This window comes from Gopherus evgoodei, chromosome 3 (assembly GCF_007399415.2).
Source record: "Gopherus evgoodei ecotype Sinaloan lineage chromosome 3, rGopEvg1_v1.p, whole genome shotgun sequence".
NCBI lineage: Eukaryota > Metazoa > Chordata > Testudines > Testudinidae > Gopherus > Gopherus evgoodei.
In genome coordinates, this window is record NC_044324.1 from 171,349,767 (window position 1) to 171,366,536 (window position 16,770).

The window sequence follows — 16,770 nt, forward strand, 5'->3', positions numbered from 1 at the left end:
CGCCGCGGTTTGCTCTCGCGTTCCCGGAGCCACCCAGCAAACCGCAGGGAAGGAGACCTGCTTGCTCGGGGTTCCGGGACCGAGAGAGCAAACCGCGGCGAAGCTGGTTTCCTTTCCCGGTTTGCTCTCTCGGTCCCGGAACCCCGAGCAAGCAGGTCTCCTTCCCTGCGGTTTGCTGGGTGGCTCCGGGACCGAGAGAGCAAACCGGGAAAGGAAACCAGCTTGATTACCAGAGGCTTCCTCCTTCCACGGAGGTCAAGAAAAGCGCTGGTAACTGTCTACATTGGATTACCAGCGCTGGATCACCAGCGCTGGATCCTCTACACCCGAGACAAAACGGGAGTACGGCCAGCGCTGCAAACAGGGAGTTGCAGCGCTGGTGGTGCCCTGCAGATGTGTACACCTTCAAAGTTGCAGCGCTGTAACTCCCTCACCAGCGCTGCAACTTTCTGATGTAGACAAGCCCTTACATAGCAATCTGTTAGTGTCCTATCCATACCGTTTAGTTCATGTATCCAGTTATATAAATAGATCTTTGTATATAGTTTTCGTAGTTGGGGGGTGCCCACCTCACAATCTTCGTCGCTCGCTGGGGCATGCCCATGTTTCCCGGGTTCAAACTCTGCAAGGACTGCGGGAAATTCATGCCTAAGAGTGACCCGCACTCTGCGTGCTTGAGGTGCCTCGGAGAGAGCCACCAAAAGGACCGGTGCTCTATCTATAGATACTTCGGCCCGCGAACTATTAAGGACAGGGCTCAAAGACTTAGAGTCCGCCTGATGGAGGCGGCCCTGCGACCACCCTCGGACCCAGAGCCAGCCAAAGTGGGCCCCAGTACGTCGTTCTCTGTGCGGAGTGTCCCGGCACCGGCATCAGGACTTAGGGCCCAGCCCAAGTTGTCCAAGACCCGGCACCGGGTAGAGTTGGTCATAGGAAATCGGCCTCAGTGCAGCACTGCTCACCTTTGCCGGTGCCCGCCAAGAGAAAGAAGCCGGTGAGGGATCGGTCTCCCCACCAGGACCCGAGGCCAGCTCCACCAGTGGGGCTAAGTGGACAGGCTAGGCTACAGCGCCCCGAGGTTCTATCGACTCCAGCACTGCAGAGAGGGCGGTCGAGTCTGGACCAGCCCAATTTTCTGGGCCTCAGCGGAGACATACGCTCCCTGTCAATGCCGGAGGCGTTCGAGGCGGCATCAGACCTGATTGGTCTCCTGGCACTGACCTCCCCGAATCATAGGGAGTTGCCTACTGTGGTCCGCCCACCAGTACAATCTAGAGGCAAGCCGGCCATGCTATCGCCTCCCTCCCCGCACCGAGCTGCAAAGGCGGCACCGGACGAGAGGAGAGGCTCCCTGCTGTCTTGGCACTGTTCACCTTCGGCGCTGGGCGCTGCTCCCCCCTAGGTCTTCAGACTCAGAGACCTCAGACTCAGAGGTGGACTCCTATCGCTCCCAGCAGGTTGCGGAGCAGGAGATCGATGTCAGGGGCGAGCCACCAGGGTTACCCACAGTGGCAGCAACAATGGCAGCTGCCCTCGCAGTGGCCGTTTTGGACTCTGGGCCTACCATCAGTTGCTAGGCCAGGCGTTTGGCCCTTGGTCACAGTTGGCTTTGGTGTCCTTGACGTTGGTGGCCCTGGCGCAGCTGCCTCCCCCACTGGCATCGTCGCAGGGCAGGAGTGTGCCTTCATCAAGTTCAGCACCCCCTAATCGGGCAGCGGCACCAGCAGCGGCTTTAGTTTGGGCTCCGTCGGCATCACATGATACGCCAAATCACTTGCTGGCAACCCCAGTACCGGCCGCGGTGCCGTATTTGGACTCGGAACCTGCACCGCAACCTCAATACCGTGTGCTGCAGGACCCCGAGGGGCCGCATGCACCGGAGGAAGGGCCGCTCCATGTAATTTCCTCATCTTCCTCCCTGGACGAAGTGGTCTCGGACGCAGCTGCGGCACCGGCCCTGGAGGACACCCGAATCCTCCAACAACTGCTCCGGTGAGCAGCTTAGAGCCTCGCAATCCAAGCTGAGGAAATCGAGGTGGACGCGGACCCTGTAGTGGACATCCTGGCCCCCTCAGGGCCATCCAGGGTGGCCCTTCCGCTGATAAAGATGATAGCGGATATGTCCCGCACCCTATGGCAGACACCAGCCTCATTGGCCCCTACTGCCAAGAGAACGGAGCGGCGCTACTTCTTCCCCTCTGAAGGGCACGAACACCTGTGCACCCACCCTCCCCCAGACTTACTGGTAGTAGATGCGGCTAACCAGCGGGAGTGTCAAGGGTTCCGTGGGTCAACGGCAAAGAGCAGAGACGCAGAAAGACTTGAGCTCTTTGGCAGGAAGGTGTACTCCACGGGGGGACTCCAACTCCGTATTGCCAATCAACAGGCAATAGTAAGTCGATATGGCCACAACACGTGTTTGGCCATGTCGAAGTTCATGGAGCTCCTTCCCCAGGACTCGAGATCAGAATTTTCGGCTCTAGTGGAGGAGGGCAAACTGATCTCTCGAGCCTCCCTCCAGGCCGCCTTAGATGCAGCAGACTCAGCCTCGCGTACCCTGGCCACGGGCTTGGTCATGCGACGGGGCGCCTGGCTCCAGGTCTTGGGCCTGCCCTATAAGGTCCAGCAGACGATCTAAGACCTCCCCTTTGAAGGGCAGACATTGTTTTCAGAGAAAACGGACAAACGTCTCCATAGTTCAAAGGACTCGAGGGCCACGCTTCGCTCGCTGGGCTTGCATATCTCCATGACCCAGCGCAGACAATTTAGGCCACAGGCGGCCCCTCGCCCATACCAGCCACAGGCTCGCCAGGAACTGGGGCGCAGGCGGGGTAGAAATGGCAGGAGGCGTCATCAACATCACTCCTCCGGCCAGGCGTCTAGAGGCCAATCGAGACCACCATCTGGGCCTAGACCCCCTCCCCACCCCTCTTCAGGGACCCTTCTCATGAGCAACGTCTGGTTCAAGAAGTGAAATCCCTTATGGAGGTAGGGGTGATGGAGGAAGTCCCGCAGGAGTTCAGGGGCAAAGGCTTCTACTCCTGGTACTTCTTCATACCAAAGGCAAAAGGGGGCTTGAGACTCATCCTAGACTTGCGGCGACTGAACAAGTTTATGCGAAAACTCAAGTTCTGCATGGTCTCCCTGTCCTCGATCATCCCCTCCCTGGATCCAGGAGATTGGTATGTCGCCCTCGACTTAAAGGACGCCTATTTCCACATCACCATAATTCCATGGCACCGCCGGTACCTCAGGTTCGTCATGTCCGGCGTCCATCTGCAGTTCACAGTGCTCCCATTTGGCCTGTCAGCTGCTCCCTGGGTCTTCACGAAGTGCATGGCGGTCATGGCAGCCTTCTTGCGCAGGCGTGGCATCCAGGTATTCCCATAACTTGACGACTGGCTTAAAAAAGGCCCCTCCATGGAGCAGGTAGAGACCCAGGTGCTGTTCATCAGGCGGACCTTTCTCGACCTGGGCCGCCTCTTGAACGATACCAAATCCACTCTGTCTCCGACGCAACGCATAGAGTTCATAGGAGCGGTTCTGGACTCCACACACGCCAAAGTGTATCTGCCGGAGTCCAGATTCCGTGCAGTTTCCGAGCTCATCCTCCGACTGCACCGCGCCCCGGTCACCATGGCGTGAGTTTGCCTCCGGCTGTTGGGCCAGATGGCAGCATGCACCTATGTGGTCCACGCCAGACTCCGGCTTCGCCTGCTGCAGTCCTGGTTGGCGACAGTTTATCACCCGGTCAGGGACCCCCTGGACTCAGTGGCGTCAGTTTCCCTCTTGGTGCTGCGCTCGCTTCAGTGGTGGCTCAACCAACGGGAAGTCTGCATGGGCATTCCCTTTGCTGCCCCATAGCCTTCCCTCTCCTTGGTGACGGACGCCTCGGATCGAGGTTGGGGAGCGCACCTGGGTCGTCTCAGGACGCAGGACTTGTGGTCGCCGGAGGACCTCGAGTTGCATATCAATGTCAGGGAGCTGAGAGCGGTCCGCCTGGCGTGTTTGACCTTCCGGTCCCACCTGGTGGGCAGGTGTGTTTCAGTCCTTTCGGACAACACGGCGGCAGTCTTTTATATCAACAAATGGGGGTGCACGCTCCTCTCCCCTCTGCAGGGAAGCCCTCGCTCTGTGGGATTTCTGCGTCTACAATGCCACCCACCTGACGGCATTCTGTCTTCCGGGCGAGCAGAACAGGTTGGCGGACACCCTCAGCCGCTCATTCCAGGGTCATGAGTGGTCCCTCCGATGGGACATTGTGCGCTCAATTTTCCAGCTTTGGGGCTTTCCCCTGCTAGACCTATTTGCCTTCAGGGAAAACAGGAAGTGCCGATGGTTTTGCTCCCTTCTCGGCCACAGTCGGGGGTCTCTGTCGGACGTCTTCCTTCAGCCATGGGAGGACAGCCTGCTCTATGTCTTCCCTCTAATCCCCCTGATACACAGGGTGCTTTTAAAGATTCGCAGGGATCGCGCCAGGGTAATCCTGATAGCTCTGGCATGGCCGCGCCAGCATTGGTACACGTCACTCCTGCACATGTCCGTTCAGGCGCCCCTGATGCTGCCCCTGTTCCCGGACTTTATCACGCAGGACCGGGGCTCCCTCAGCCATCCGAACCTGGAGTCCCTTCAACTCACATCCTGGATGCTCCATGGCTTAAACCGGTGGAATTGCAGTGTTCCCAGCAGGTCAGGCAGGTGCTCCTGGGTAGCAGGAAACCATCAACTAGGGCCACCTACCTGGCTGAATGAAAGCACTTCTCCATCTGGTCAGGTCAGAGGGGTCACAACCCACTGAGGGTTCCAATTCCCGCTGTCCTTGTTATTTGCTTCACCTACAACAACTGGGCCTCTCCCTTTCCTCCATTTGCGTTCACTTGGCAGCCATATCCGCCTTTCATCCAGGAGAGAGGGGTACCTAAGTGTTTGCGAACCCGCTGGTTGCGTGTTTCCTCAAGGGTATGGACAGGCTCTTCCCGCAGGTGCGTCAGTCGACCCCTGCTTGGGACCTGAATCTGGTCCTCTCCGTCCTCTCAGGGCCTCCCTTTGAGCCTCTGGCTTCGTGCTCCCTGCTGTACCTGTCGTACAAGACCGCCTTCCTGGTGGCGATAACCTCAGCCCGACAGGTGTCGGAGCTTCGAGCGTTAACATCTGAGCCCCCGTACACAGTCTTCTACAAGGACAAGGTCCAACTGAGACCTCATCCGGTTTTCCTACCCACGGTCGTTTCACAGTTCCACATGGGCCAGGGTATCTTTCTCCCGATGTTTTATCCGAAACCACACTCCTCCAGAGAAGAGTGGAGGCAACACTCCCTGGATGTCCGCATGGCCTTGGCCTTTTACATAGAGCGTACCAAGCTTTTCAGACGCTCAACCCAGCTCTTCGTTGCAGTGGGAGAAAGGATGAAGGGGCTCCCGGTCTCCTCTCAGTGAATCTCTTCGTGGATTGCGACTTGCATCCGGGAATGCTACCGTATAGCTAAGACCCCTGTCCCTCTGGTCACGGGCCACTCCACTAGAGCGCAGGCCTCCTCTGCGGCGTTCCTGGCTCAGGTTCTGACTCGCGAGATTTGTAGAGCGGCCACGTGGTCCTCCATCCACGCGTTCTCGTCTCACTACGCCATCACGCACCAGGCTAGGGATGATGCAGCCTTTGGTCATGCAGTACTCCAGTCAGCAGTGATCTCTGCCCCCGCCACCTAAGGTTAGGCTTGTGAGTCACCTACTTTGAATGGACATGAACAACCACTCGAAGAAAGAACGGTTACCTACCTTTAGTAACCGTTGTTCTTCGAGATGTGGTGTTCATGTCCATTCCAATAACCACCCTCCTGCCCCACTGTTGGAGTGCCGGCAAGAAGGAACTAAGGGGGTGGAGGGTCAGCGGGCCCCTTTATAGGACGCCATGGTGGCGCCACTCCAGGGGGCGCCCGGACCTACCATACGGACGCTGCTAAGGGAAAATCTTCCGGCTGGCGTGCATGCGGCTTGCACACACCTAATTTGAATGGACATGAACAACATATCTTGAAGAACAACAGTTACTAAAGGTGGGTAACCGTTTTTTATGCTTTGTGCATTTGACAATACTTTCTTTAAACTAATTAAATGATGGGAAGAATAGACTTGCTAGCTTTCATTTTTTAATGATCTCAGTTGTTGCTATTTACTACAGAAGATAGAAGAATTTTAGAAGGGAGTAAGATTTTCAAGTTGATGGCATGCCTCTAGTTGGCGCTCATGACTGAATGTCATGTTGGCAAATGAAATTGTTTTAATCAAGTTTTTAAAAAAAATCAACTAGTCTTTTATCCTTTCTCTTCTAAGGTTGTAGAAGGAATGCCACTTTTGAATGGAAGAAGACTGCAGTACAGAATAAATGGTAAGTGTGTTCAGTAGTCTCCTTTGAAATTTGTCTAATCTGTGACACTGCGCTTTAATTAACTCAGTGCCACAGATTAATTAAAATACACATAGTGTAGTATTAGTGGGGAAAAGTTAGATGTTTTGTGAATATTTAATGTGCCCTGTACAATCTTCATAATGGAATAAGACTCTTCAGTCTTTCAATAGTTAAAATTAATTGATATCTTGTGCATATGCTATCTTTGAAGAAACTAGGTTGTAATTAAGATATGCGGTGAACAATAATATATAATTATTAAGATTATATAGGTTAAAGACAGAGTCAAATCAACAGCTCATTTCTTTTTTTTCTTTTTTTCTTTTTTTTTTCTATTTTTTAAGTTGGAGCCGCAGCCCTTTCTCTGCGGTTGATTTACATGCAACAGTCCAGCTGCTATAATGAGTCTGTGTATGAGGGAGACTGGACATGTGTGAAGAGTTCTTGTTGGAGATTTGGCTAAACAGTCATTTTTTAAAGATGCGCTAGTACACTTGGTGGTGCAAAGCAGCTGTGAAATAAGCTAAGCTTAAGTGGTCAGTGTGCTTTGGCTGTGTTGTGCTGGTCTGCTGTATCAGAGAATCAGCACACAAAGGTTTAAAATAGAACTGATTTAAGGTTGATGCTTTCTATCCTCAAATCATTAGAAATATCTCTCGGTATTATTATTTAGGTTTTTTTAGTTCTCAGGTGGGACACTTTAAAAAACAAGAAAACTAGAAAATTCCAAGATACACAACTATGTTAAAATGGAGTGAAGATTCAGTACATACAATAACTTACAGGGAAATAAATCATTTATAACTATATATCATAAAATTGAGCATTAAGACCGAGGAAATTCAGAGTTTGTTACATCTAAAGGAAATCCAAATATGTTAAGGTATGGAAACACACAGGTAAGGTGCCCACACAACCTTAAATACCCTGTAGTGACACAGTATGGAAAAAAACCTGTGTCTTTAAATGGGACTACAAACATTAAAATATTTCAGCCCTAATCATGGGGTTATTGCATGACTTCACTGTAGGGGCAGAGTTAAAGTTCTGGTATCTTAATGTGTGGATTTCTTTTAAGTGTAATTCTAACTGAATTTCCTGGATTTGTAATTCTTTGTTTTGGGGTAATTAATTACACGCTTGCAAGATTTTATTTTTTTGGTAACCCTTATTGCATAGCTATGGAGACCTGTTTTTTTGTATTGGTCCTAGTCCATGGAAATACGCGCTCTCAATCTTAACTTCATTTTAACGTAGGGTTTTTTGTTGTTTTTGGTCGTGGAATACTGTAATATTTAGGTAAATGTACCCATGGCTATGGTAAACACGATAACTTATATTGTTCTTCTGTCTCTGAGGGCACAGGATGAAGCGTTCTTATATTTTCATTTGCACTACTAATTTATGAAATCCACATATAAAATGGCCTTGGAAAGTTCTGCATGCCTATGGAATGGAGTTTAAATTATTCCTTATCTGTAGAATCTAATTATCATCTTGGTAAGAGTGTGGTCTGGTAAATTTTAATGGCTATATAGCAAGGTTGGCACAACATGGACTGGCACTATTCTCTATGGCTTGATGAGTATAAAGTTGCCCAGAATTTTCGCTGTAGTGTCCAGCTGTGGATGAGGGAATTAAACTTTTCAGATTGTGGAGTTCTGAATTGCATTGCTTTGTGCTCTGGGAATTTTTTTTGCTTTGGGGTGTTGCTTTTGTGTATTGGCTTCTCGGGGACACACATTCTCCGATGTCTGATTGGTTTGTAGCTGTGCAATACCAGTGAAGTGACTAACTCAAGTCAGTTTGTATTATTATATTTGGTGATTACATGTCCATCCCCACATTTTCCTTAAAATCACTCCCAATGTAACTAAAAATAGGAGAGGCTGTTATCTCCTATCTTTCTTGGTCTGTTACACTTTCTAGCATACTCTGGAGGCTGCTATGCAATTACTTAACTATGGAGACCTACTGTTCTTCTTTGAGTGATTGCTCATATCCATTCCAGTTAGGTGTGTGCGCCGCGCGTGCACATTCGTCGGAAAACTTTTACCCTAGCAACTCAGTGGGCCGGCAGGTCGCCCCCTAGAGTGGCGCCATCATGGCACTTGATATATACCCCTGCCGGCCCACCCGCTCCTCAGTTCCTTCTTACCGCCCGTGTCGGTCGTTGGAACAGTGGAGCGCGGCTTAGCTGACCTCCACTTCCCTAGCTACTCGTAGTTCTCGTATATAGTTATGCAGTTATAATCCTTTTATATATATATTTGTATAGTTATACGTTTTTTCTTTGCTAACATAGTTAGTTTAGTAATTGTTAGTGGGGTTCAGGAAGTAGCCCCTTCCATGAACCCGGTGCCGGAGCCCATGCACGGCTCACCGGGTTTTAAAATGGGCTCGGCCTGCCAGAAGCCGATGCCGAAGGGAGATCCACACGACTCCTGTTTGAAGTGCCTCAGGGAATCATACTTGACAGCTAAGTGCCCCATTTGCAAGGCTTTTAAGCCGAGAACAAAAAGGAGCGGGACTTTCACTTACTCCTCCACCTTTGGCGCCGAGCGATGATCAAGCGGCTGGCAGAAGCGCCTCCTCTGCACCGGACCCCACCGGTACTGCTAAGGCCTTTCGGCACCGGCCATCGCCAGCACCGAAGTCGACTCGGCACCGCTCCCTTCCTCCGAGGTCGAGAGAGCCTACGATTCCTGCTGGTGCCTGATGGCTCCCCGGCATGCGCCGTGGTTGAGCCCCCTGCTCCTGCTGCTTCCGTGCCACCTGCATCGCAGCCAGAGAGCTCGTCTAAGTCGGATTGCCCGGCATCGACACCTGCAGAGGCACCGACGACGTCGGCACCGTCGATCCCAGTCCCACAAGGGCCGTAGAATCCAGTGCCTGACGGCTCCCCGGCACGCGCCGTGGTTGAGCTACTGCTCCTGCTGCTTCCGTGCCGACGGCACCGCAGCCAGACAGCTCATCTAACTCGGATCGCCCGGCACCGACACCTACCGAAGCTCTGATGACCTCGGTACCGTCGATCCCGGTCCCACGAGGGCCGTCGAATCCGGTGCCTGACAGCTCCCCAGTATGCACTGTGGTTGAGCCTGCTGTTCCCTCCACGCCGGAGACATTACCAACGGCGAGGGATCTCATTGCCATGGCAGAGTCGATGCTGCCTGACCCCGGCACCGCCGGTGCGGGTAATACAGTCTCTTCATGTGACCGTCCTCTGTCAGCACAGCAGAGCGGCACCGTTCATGATCACGGTCCCGCAGACACTTCAGGTCCTGTCAGCACGCCCGACACCACTTGCAGTCCCGGTGCTGTTTTCCTCATCGGTACTGGTCGCACTCGCTGCACCGGTCAGTATCCCGTTCGCCGACCCGCTATCGGCACTGTTCCGACTCCCGGCATCGCGACAGGTACCTTGACTCCTGTAGCCTCTCCCCGAGCCTCGAGATCTCAGTCGACCTCCCGGCACCGTTCTGGTTGCGGGTCTGGATCTCGTTCCAGGTACCGGTACGCCTCCCGATGCCGAGTTGGGCAAGGTCCGATAGAGTCAGAGACTCTGCCTGTGCCTTCTTTTAGTACCTCCATGGCCATCCAGACACGCATCCGTGTCATCCCACATGTGCAGATCTTATGCTCAGGACCACGATTCTGATATGATGGCCAGCGGGCGCCAGCCCCGAAACCGAAAGAGACTTGGCGAATGAACCTGCTTGGCCGCCAGGTGTACTCTGCAGAGGCCCTGCAGCTCTGGGTAGCAAAGCAACAAGCCTTGCTTAGCTGCGATAATTATAGCACCTGGGTGAAGGTAGTTTAGTTTATGGAGTTTCTCCCTCAAAACTCCCGCCAAGAGTTCGCTGCCGTCTTGGAGGACGGGGGAAAAAGGTACCCAGAGCGTCCCTCCAGGCCTCGTTGGACGCAGCAGACTCTGCAGCCAGGACTCTGGCCTTTGGTGTCGCCATGAGGTGCATCTCATGGCTTCAGGTTTCAAACCTCCGGCCGGATCTGCAGTATGCCATTCAGGATTTACCCTTTGTTGGTAAAGGCCTCTTCGCGGCACAGACAGCCCCAGGCTGCGAAGCCTGATGGACAATAGGGTCCTAATGCGCTCTCTCAGCATGCATATGCCAGCGACCAAACGCAGGCCTTTCTGTCCCCAGCCGCCATACTCTGTGCCTAGCCAGAGACAGGACTTTGGCAAACGGCGAGGCCAGGGTGGTCGCAGACGAACGTCAGGACCCCTAAAGAGCCAAGGTCAAGGTCCCTCGCAATTACCACTGGGACCAAAGACGAACCTTCCAAGGTGCGCCTGAGGGCGGTGTATCAGTCACAGGCCGGGATCCCAATCCCGCTTTCTCCTGGTGTGGCCCCAGTTAATTTCAGATCGCTGGGTCCTGCGCACGGTGGAGCATAGGTACCACCTCTAATTTGTTCCAGCCCTGTCCCCCTTCAGGGACCCCTCTCACGAGCAATTCCTCGTACAAGAGGTGCAGACGCCGACTGATGAAAGGGGTAACTCCTGTTATGCCCTAGTCCCCCACTCGAACGGAGGTCTCAGACCTTCCTAGTCCTGCACGGACTCAACCGGTTTAGGATAAGGTTGAAGTTCCGCACGGTATCCCTGGGAACCATTATTCCATTATTCCATCCTTGCCTCCTGGGGGCTACTATGCCGCCCTGGATATGAAGGACGCGTACTTTCGCAACGCCATCTTCCCTACGCACAGGAGATACCTCCGCTTTCTAGCCAACTGTCAGTACTTCTGGTTTACGGCCATAGTCGCCGCTTACCTTTGCTGATGTCGGATATGCGTTTTTCCGTATCTGGACGATTCGCTTATCCGAGGACTCAACCGGTTTAGGATAAGGTTGAAGTTCCGCACGGTATCCCTGGGAACCATTATTCCATTATTCCATCCTTGCCTCCTGGGGGCTACTATGCCGCCCTGGATATGAAGGACGCGTACTTTCGCAACGCCATCTTCCCTCCGCACAGGAGATACCTCCGCTTTCTAGCCAACTGTCAGTACTTCTGGTTTACGGCCATAGTCGCCGCTTACCTTTGCTGATGTCGGATATGCGTTTTTCCGTATCTGGACGATTCGCTTATCCGAGGAGACTCTGAGACACAAACCACTCAGCGTGTGGGCATCGTCACGGTCTTATTCACAGGTCAAGGCCTGATGATTACTATAGAGCAATCCACTCTGGTTCCCACGCAGAGGTTGGACTTCCTAGGGGCTATCCTGGTCTCCTACCTAGCCGGAGCCTGCTTATCACAAGTGCGGTTTTAGGCGATGGCAACAAGCATCTGAGGTCTGCAGGCTTTCCCAACGACCTCGGCTCGTACTTATCTCAGTCTCCTGGGTCCATGGCTGCCCGCAAGTTTGTAACCAAACACGCCAAGCTCCGCCTCCGTCCTCTCCAAGTCCGGCTCACCTCGGCGTACCACCCGGACAGGGAGCCAATGGTCATGGTAGTCACCGTTCCCTCGAGCACCTTAAGCTCCCTAGAGTGGTGGCTAACTCCCTCCCTGGTGTGGGCAGGGATGTGGTTTCATCCGCCCCAGCCCTCACTGCCCCTGACGACGGACGCGTCATCTCTCTGCTCGAGTGCTCATGGTCACCTCCGAGCTTAAGGCCTTTGGTCTTCTCGGGAGCTGGCATTCCACATCAATGCCCCAAAAATGAGAGTAGTCCGCCTGGCGTGCCAGGGGTTCCAGCGGCAGCTGCGAGGCCGTGGTATCTCGGTGTTTACAGCCAACACAACGGCCATGTGCTTCATAAATAACCAGGGAGGGACATGGTCCTCCCCCCTTTTGTCAGGAGGCCATCCATTTCTGGGACTTTTGCATGGCCCACTCGATGGAGTTGGTGACGTCCTTTCTCCCAGGCGTTCGGAACGTCTTGGCGCTTTGACTCAGCAGGTCTTTCCTGTCTTACCAGTGATCACTCTGCCCCATGTGAGGCGTTCTGCTTTCCAGAAGTGGAGATGTTTCCTCACATAGACCTGTTCGCTCACCGCGAGAGCAGAAAATGCCAGATGTTCTGCTCCTTCCAAGGTCTCTCCTCGGGATCGATCTTGGACGCATTCCTGATGCCGTGGAAAGGCCAACTCCGTTATGCCTTCCCACTGTTCCCACTGGTTCATTAGGTCCTGCTCAAACTCCGCAGGGGCAGAGCGCGCATCATCATGATCACTCCAGAGTGGTCCAGGCAGCACTGATATACCACGTTGCTCGGCCTGTCAATAACCAACCCAATTACCCTGCCACCCCACCCAGACCTCATCACTCAGGGCAACGACAGGCTTCGTCACCCGGACCTGCAGCCTCTTCGCCTCACGGTGTGGCTGCTGCGTAACTGAGCCGGGGTGACAGGAAGCCTTCCACCTGGTCAACGTACCGGGCTGGGTGGAAGCGTTTCTTCTACAGCTGCAATACGCTCGATCTTGCCCCTGCTGAGGTCTCGATCCCCTCTATTTGGCCTTCCTCTAGCCTTCAGCGGCAGGACCTGGCGGTATCATCGCTGAGGATACACTCAGCAGCCATCTCTACCTTCCAGCCAGGCTAAGGTGGATGTTCCGTGTTCTCACACTCTATGGGTTCGAGGTCCCTCAAGGGCTTGGAGCGCTTGCACCCTCGGGTGCGCCGCCCAGCCCCAACCTGGGACCTCAACCTAGTTTTAACCAGACTTATGTCTCCCCCAGTCGAGCCATTCACGACCGGCCCTCTGCTATACCTGTCTTGGACGACAACTTTCCTCGTAGCTGTTACATCGGCCAGACGAGTCTCCGAGCTCAGAGCTCTTACGGTGGTTCCGCCGTACACTAGGTTTCACAAGACAAGGTGCAGTTATGACCGCACCCGGCTTTCCTCCCTAAGGTGGTTTCGGCCTTTCATGTTACCCACATCTCAACACAATGGGCACAACCATTGCACTCCTTGGACATCTGTGGAGTGCTCGCATTTATATTGCGCTGACAGAACCATTTCCTAAGGTGCCCCAGCTCTGTCACGGTAGCGGGCCAAAGGGAGGGCTTGCTTGTTTTCCTCTCAGAGGATCTCATCTTGGGTGATGGCGTACATCCGCACTTGTTATGATTGGCTCATATTTCCCCAAGCCACATCCGTGCATTCTACCAGGGCTCAGTCTTCATCTTCCGCCTTGCTGGCTCGTGTTCCTACCCACGAGATCTGTCGCGCAGCTCCATTGGTCCTCGGTCCATACCTTTGCTTCGCAATATGCCCTGGTTCAACAGTCAAGAGATGCTGTAGCCTCTGGCTCAGCAGTTTTCATTCTGCCACATTTCACTCCGACCCCACCGCCTACGTAAGGCTTGGGATTCACCTAACTGGAATGGATATGAGCAATCACTCGAAGAAGAAAAGACGGTTACTCACCTTTGTAACTGTTGTTCTTCGAGATGTGTTGCTCATATCCATTCCACACCCGCCCTCCTTCCCCACTGTCGGAGTAGCCGGCAAGAAGGAACTGAGGAGCGGGTGGGTCGGCAGGGGTATATATCGAGCACCATGACGGCGCCACTCTAGGGGGCGACCTGCCGGCCCACTGAGTTGCTAGGGTAAAAGTTTTCCGACGAATGTGCACACGCGGCGCACACACCTAACTGGAATGGATATGAGCAACACATCTCGAAGAACAACAGTTACAAAGGTGAGTAACTGTCTTTTTTGTTGTATCTGTCGTCATCCATAGAAACAAAAAAAGAATTTATTTTTTCTTCAGATAACTCCAGGATGCTCAGTATATTGAGCAGTTTCTCGTTCAAGTAACTTGTCATGGTGATCCCTTCATAAATACTATGGAGTTGTGCAGTTCGCAGCTTTTGAAGGATATGCTCATTGCACAGTTAGGGGCTCATTGCTTCCCTCCATTCCCTCCACAAGGTCCCTGTGTGCCACCTTCCTATGACCTTCCATTTCAGGCACTCCTTACAACACTCCCTACAATGCTTTTCATCACCCGCCTTCCTTAATGCCGGGGGCTGTGTGCTGTCCATTCCTCACTATGCCGTATGCCACGGAGACTGCCAGTCTCCTGGCCCAGAGGTTCTGTTTGCTCCATTACTTCGACATACCAGGTCCCTTAATCTCCCCACATGCTGGGGCTGTGTGCACGCCCCCTGTCCTTCCATCATTATTACTTGTAATTTTTCTGTCTGGCGAGAAGTTATTCAGGGTGTCACACATTAAACTCTGTTGGGAAGATGGGCATAGCTGAATTAGCATTATTGTGCTGGAAAGCATTATTGGGTGCTATCAACCAGTTATTTGATCTGCAGATCGTTGCAGAGGTGCTTGAAGCAGTTGGTTTGCTAAACAGAGGATAGTGTCTTTGTGTCCTCCCTTTTCCCCTCTCTCTTGGTTTCCCTAACATCAGTAAGGTTCTGGCTACTGATGCCCAGAATATTCCCTGACATTTTAGAATTAACTCAGTGTGGCATTCAAAAGTTAATGTGTTAGAGAAATGTTAACAAGTTGAGTGCATGCCCTCGCAAGCTCGGAGAACAGTAGAGCAAAACTTTGAAAATAAAATAGTCATACAAAATATATCCGGAGAGTATGTATTCTGGGCACGCTCTCCTTTGTCGCTATTTACTCTTTCTGGACCAAAGGTTTCCCCTCCATTATTCAAACTTCTCCAGCAGATTGAAAGATCACAGGGTAACCCCCAATCCCAGCTATGTTTCTTACACCAAGGCCCGTGGCAGTGGCAGCAGACAAGGGACTCTGGCTCCTCTCTGTCCTGGGCTTCAAGTAACAAGTCTATTCCTGCCTGCTTTCCTACCTGGCATGCAATGTTAAGAGCTCAAGTTCTTGCTCTCACCTTTCCACTTCAAATAAGCAGTTCGTCCTATAGGATCTCTTAACCCACACTCTGGCCCCATTCTCCTCAATGCTTTCCCACCCCCTGTCCCTCTGAGGACAAGTGCTTCAAAAGGGCCCTCCCATGTTTCTGCTGGGCAGCTCTGAATGCTTCAGCACTCTGTCCCCTCACTACCATAGAGCAGCGTTCAGAAGATTTTCTTATGCTGAGCAACACACTGCAATAAGACCGTTGCTCTCGAAAGAAAGTTTGTTTATTTTTACTGTTGAGAAAAGAACACTGATGTCCAAACCTGTACCTTTTCTATTCAGGTTCTTATACTGCACCATCATGTATTGAGCCCCTTTCAGTACTGCTTTAAGTACTGACACATCTAGTATATGCCAACTAGTGTTGTAGCCAAGTGGATCCAAAGCTATTTTTATATGTTTAAAAAATATCAAATATCTTGGGATCAGCGTGACTACATATGCTGGGACTGACATGGCTACAACAACACTACATGTAACTAGCATCCATTGTGTGCTTCTTATCTTTTTGTTTTTATTTTTCCCCAGGGGAAAATTAAAAAGCAACATTCTTGTGTGTGTTGATCTATGTGCTTTTTATGAGGAAGGTAAGATTGAAGAAGTGTGTGTGCGCGCGCATGTGGAATGGAAAGCAGTAAAGCCTGTGGCTTGGTTTAGCTTCTGTGGGAGAGCACATTCCTGGATCTCCCAAAAGATTTTTATCTCCTACACAATTGAGCTTTTAGCCCTGTGGTGGATATGTTGCCAGAGGATCGTAGCTGTAGATGGTGGTCCTTGTCCTGGAGCTTTAGGTGACCTATTTGATAACCCAGGCCCAGATTATTACTTGTCTTGAAGAAAAGTACTGAAGTCTTGAGCTTGATGCAAATATACTATGGTGAGCCAGTGAAGTGAATAGATGGGTTCGATGTGCTTGAGGATAAGCTGTGTTGCTGAGGAGGGGCGTTGCTGCATTTTGTATTAACTGTAGACCAGGTAGACTGTATTGCTGTAGTCTTGTTGTGTGTTGCTGAAACCAAGTCGTCATGTGATCCTAGCAAGCTGGAGGTGGTTGAATTCCTTGTTCATAGATATTGCTATGTTGAGAGCTTATCATAAATCTGGAATCCAGGGTAAGTTCTAAACTGCACACTGGCTTGACCAGTTGTGGGTGTGGACTTTCAACCAGAGGAGACTGTGGCTGAAAACTCTGTTTAAAAGAAGAAAAAAGAAAAACTTCTAGCCAGCATGACTCCTGCTTGGCCTGTTACATGCATGTTGCTATGCATATACATGGAAACCCTGATTCCGCTAAATGCTTAGCTGAAGTGAGACACATCTATACACATGATTTTAAAATTAGATAATTATGTCAATGTCATTGTAGGTATCTTTAAATCTTATTTTTCAAAACTTCACAAAATCATACACACATGTAATGAATGACTCTTTCTACTAAAAGTTTGTCTTTTGGCTTATTTAACTTTTGTTTGTTTGTTTTT

General features: G+C 51.8%; 1 protein-coding gene across 4 annotated transcripts in view; it reads left to right on the top strand.

Moving 5' to 3' along the window:
• The window catches only part of LBR (lamin B receptor), a 92,614-nt gene that overhangs the window by 65,455 nt on the left and 10,389 nt on the right, over positions 1–16,770 (top strand). For all 4 annotated transcript variants that reach the window (XM_030557422.1, XM_030557421.1, XM_030557420.1 and 1 more), the window contains exon 7: positions 6,330–6,384. In XM_030557422.1, coding sequence (XP_030413282.1) covers positions 6,330–6,384 — 55 coding nt within the window. The remainder of the gene's footprint in view (positions 1–6,329; positions 6,385–16,770) is intronic.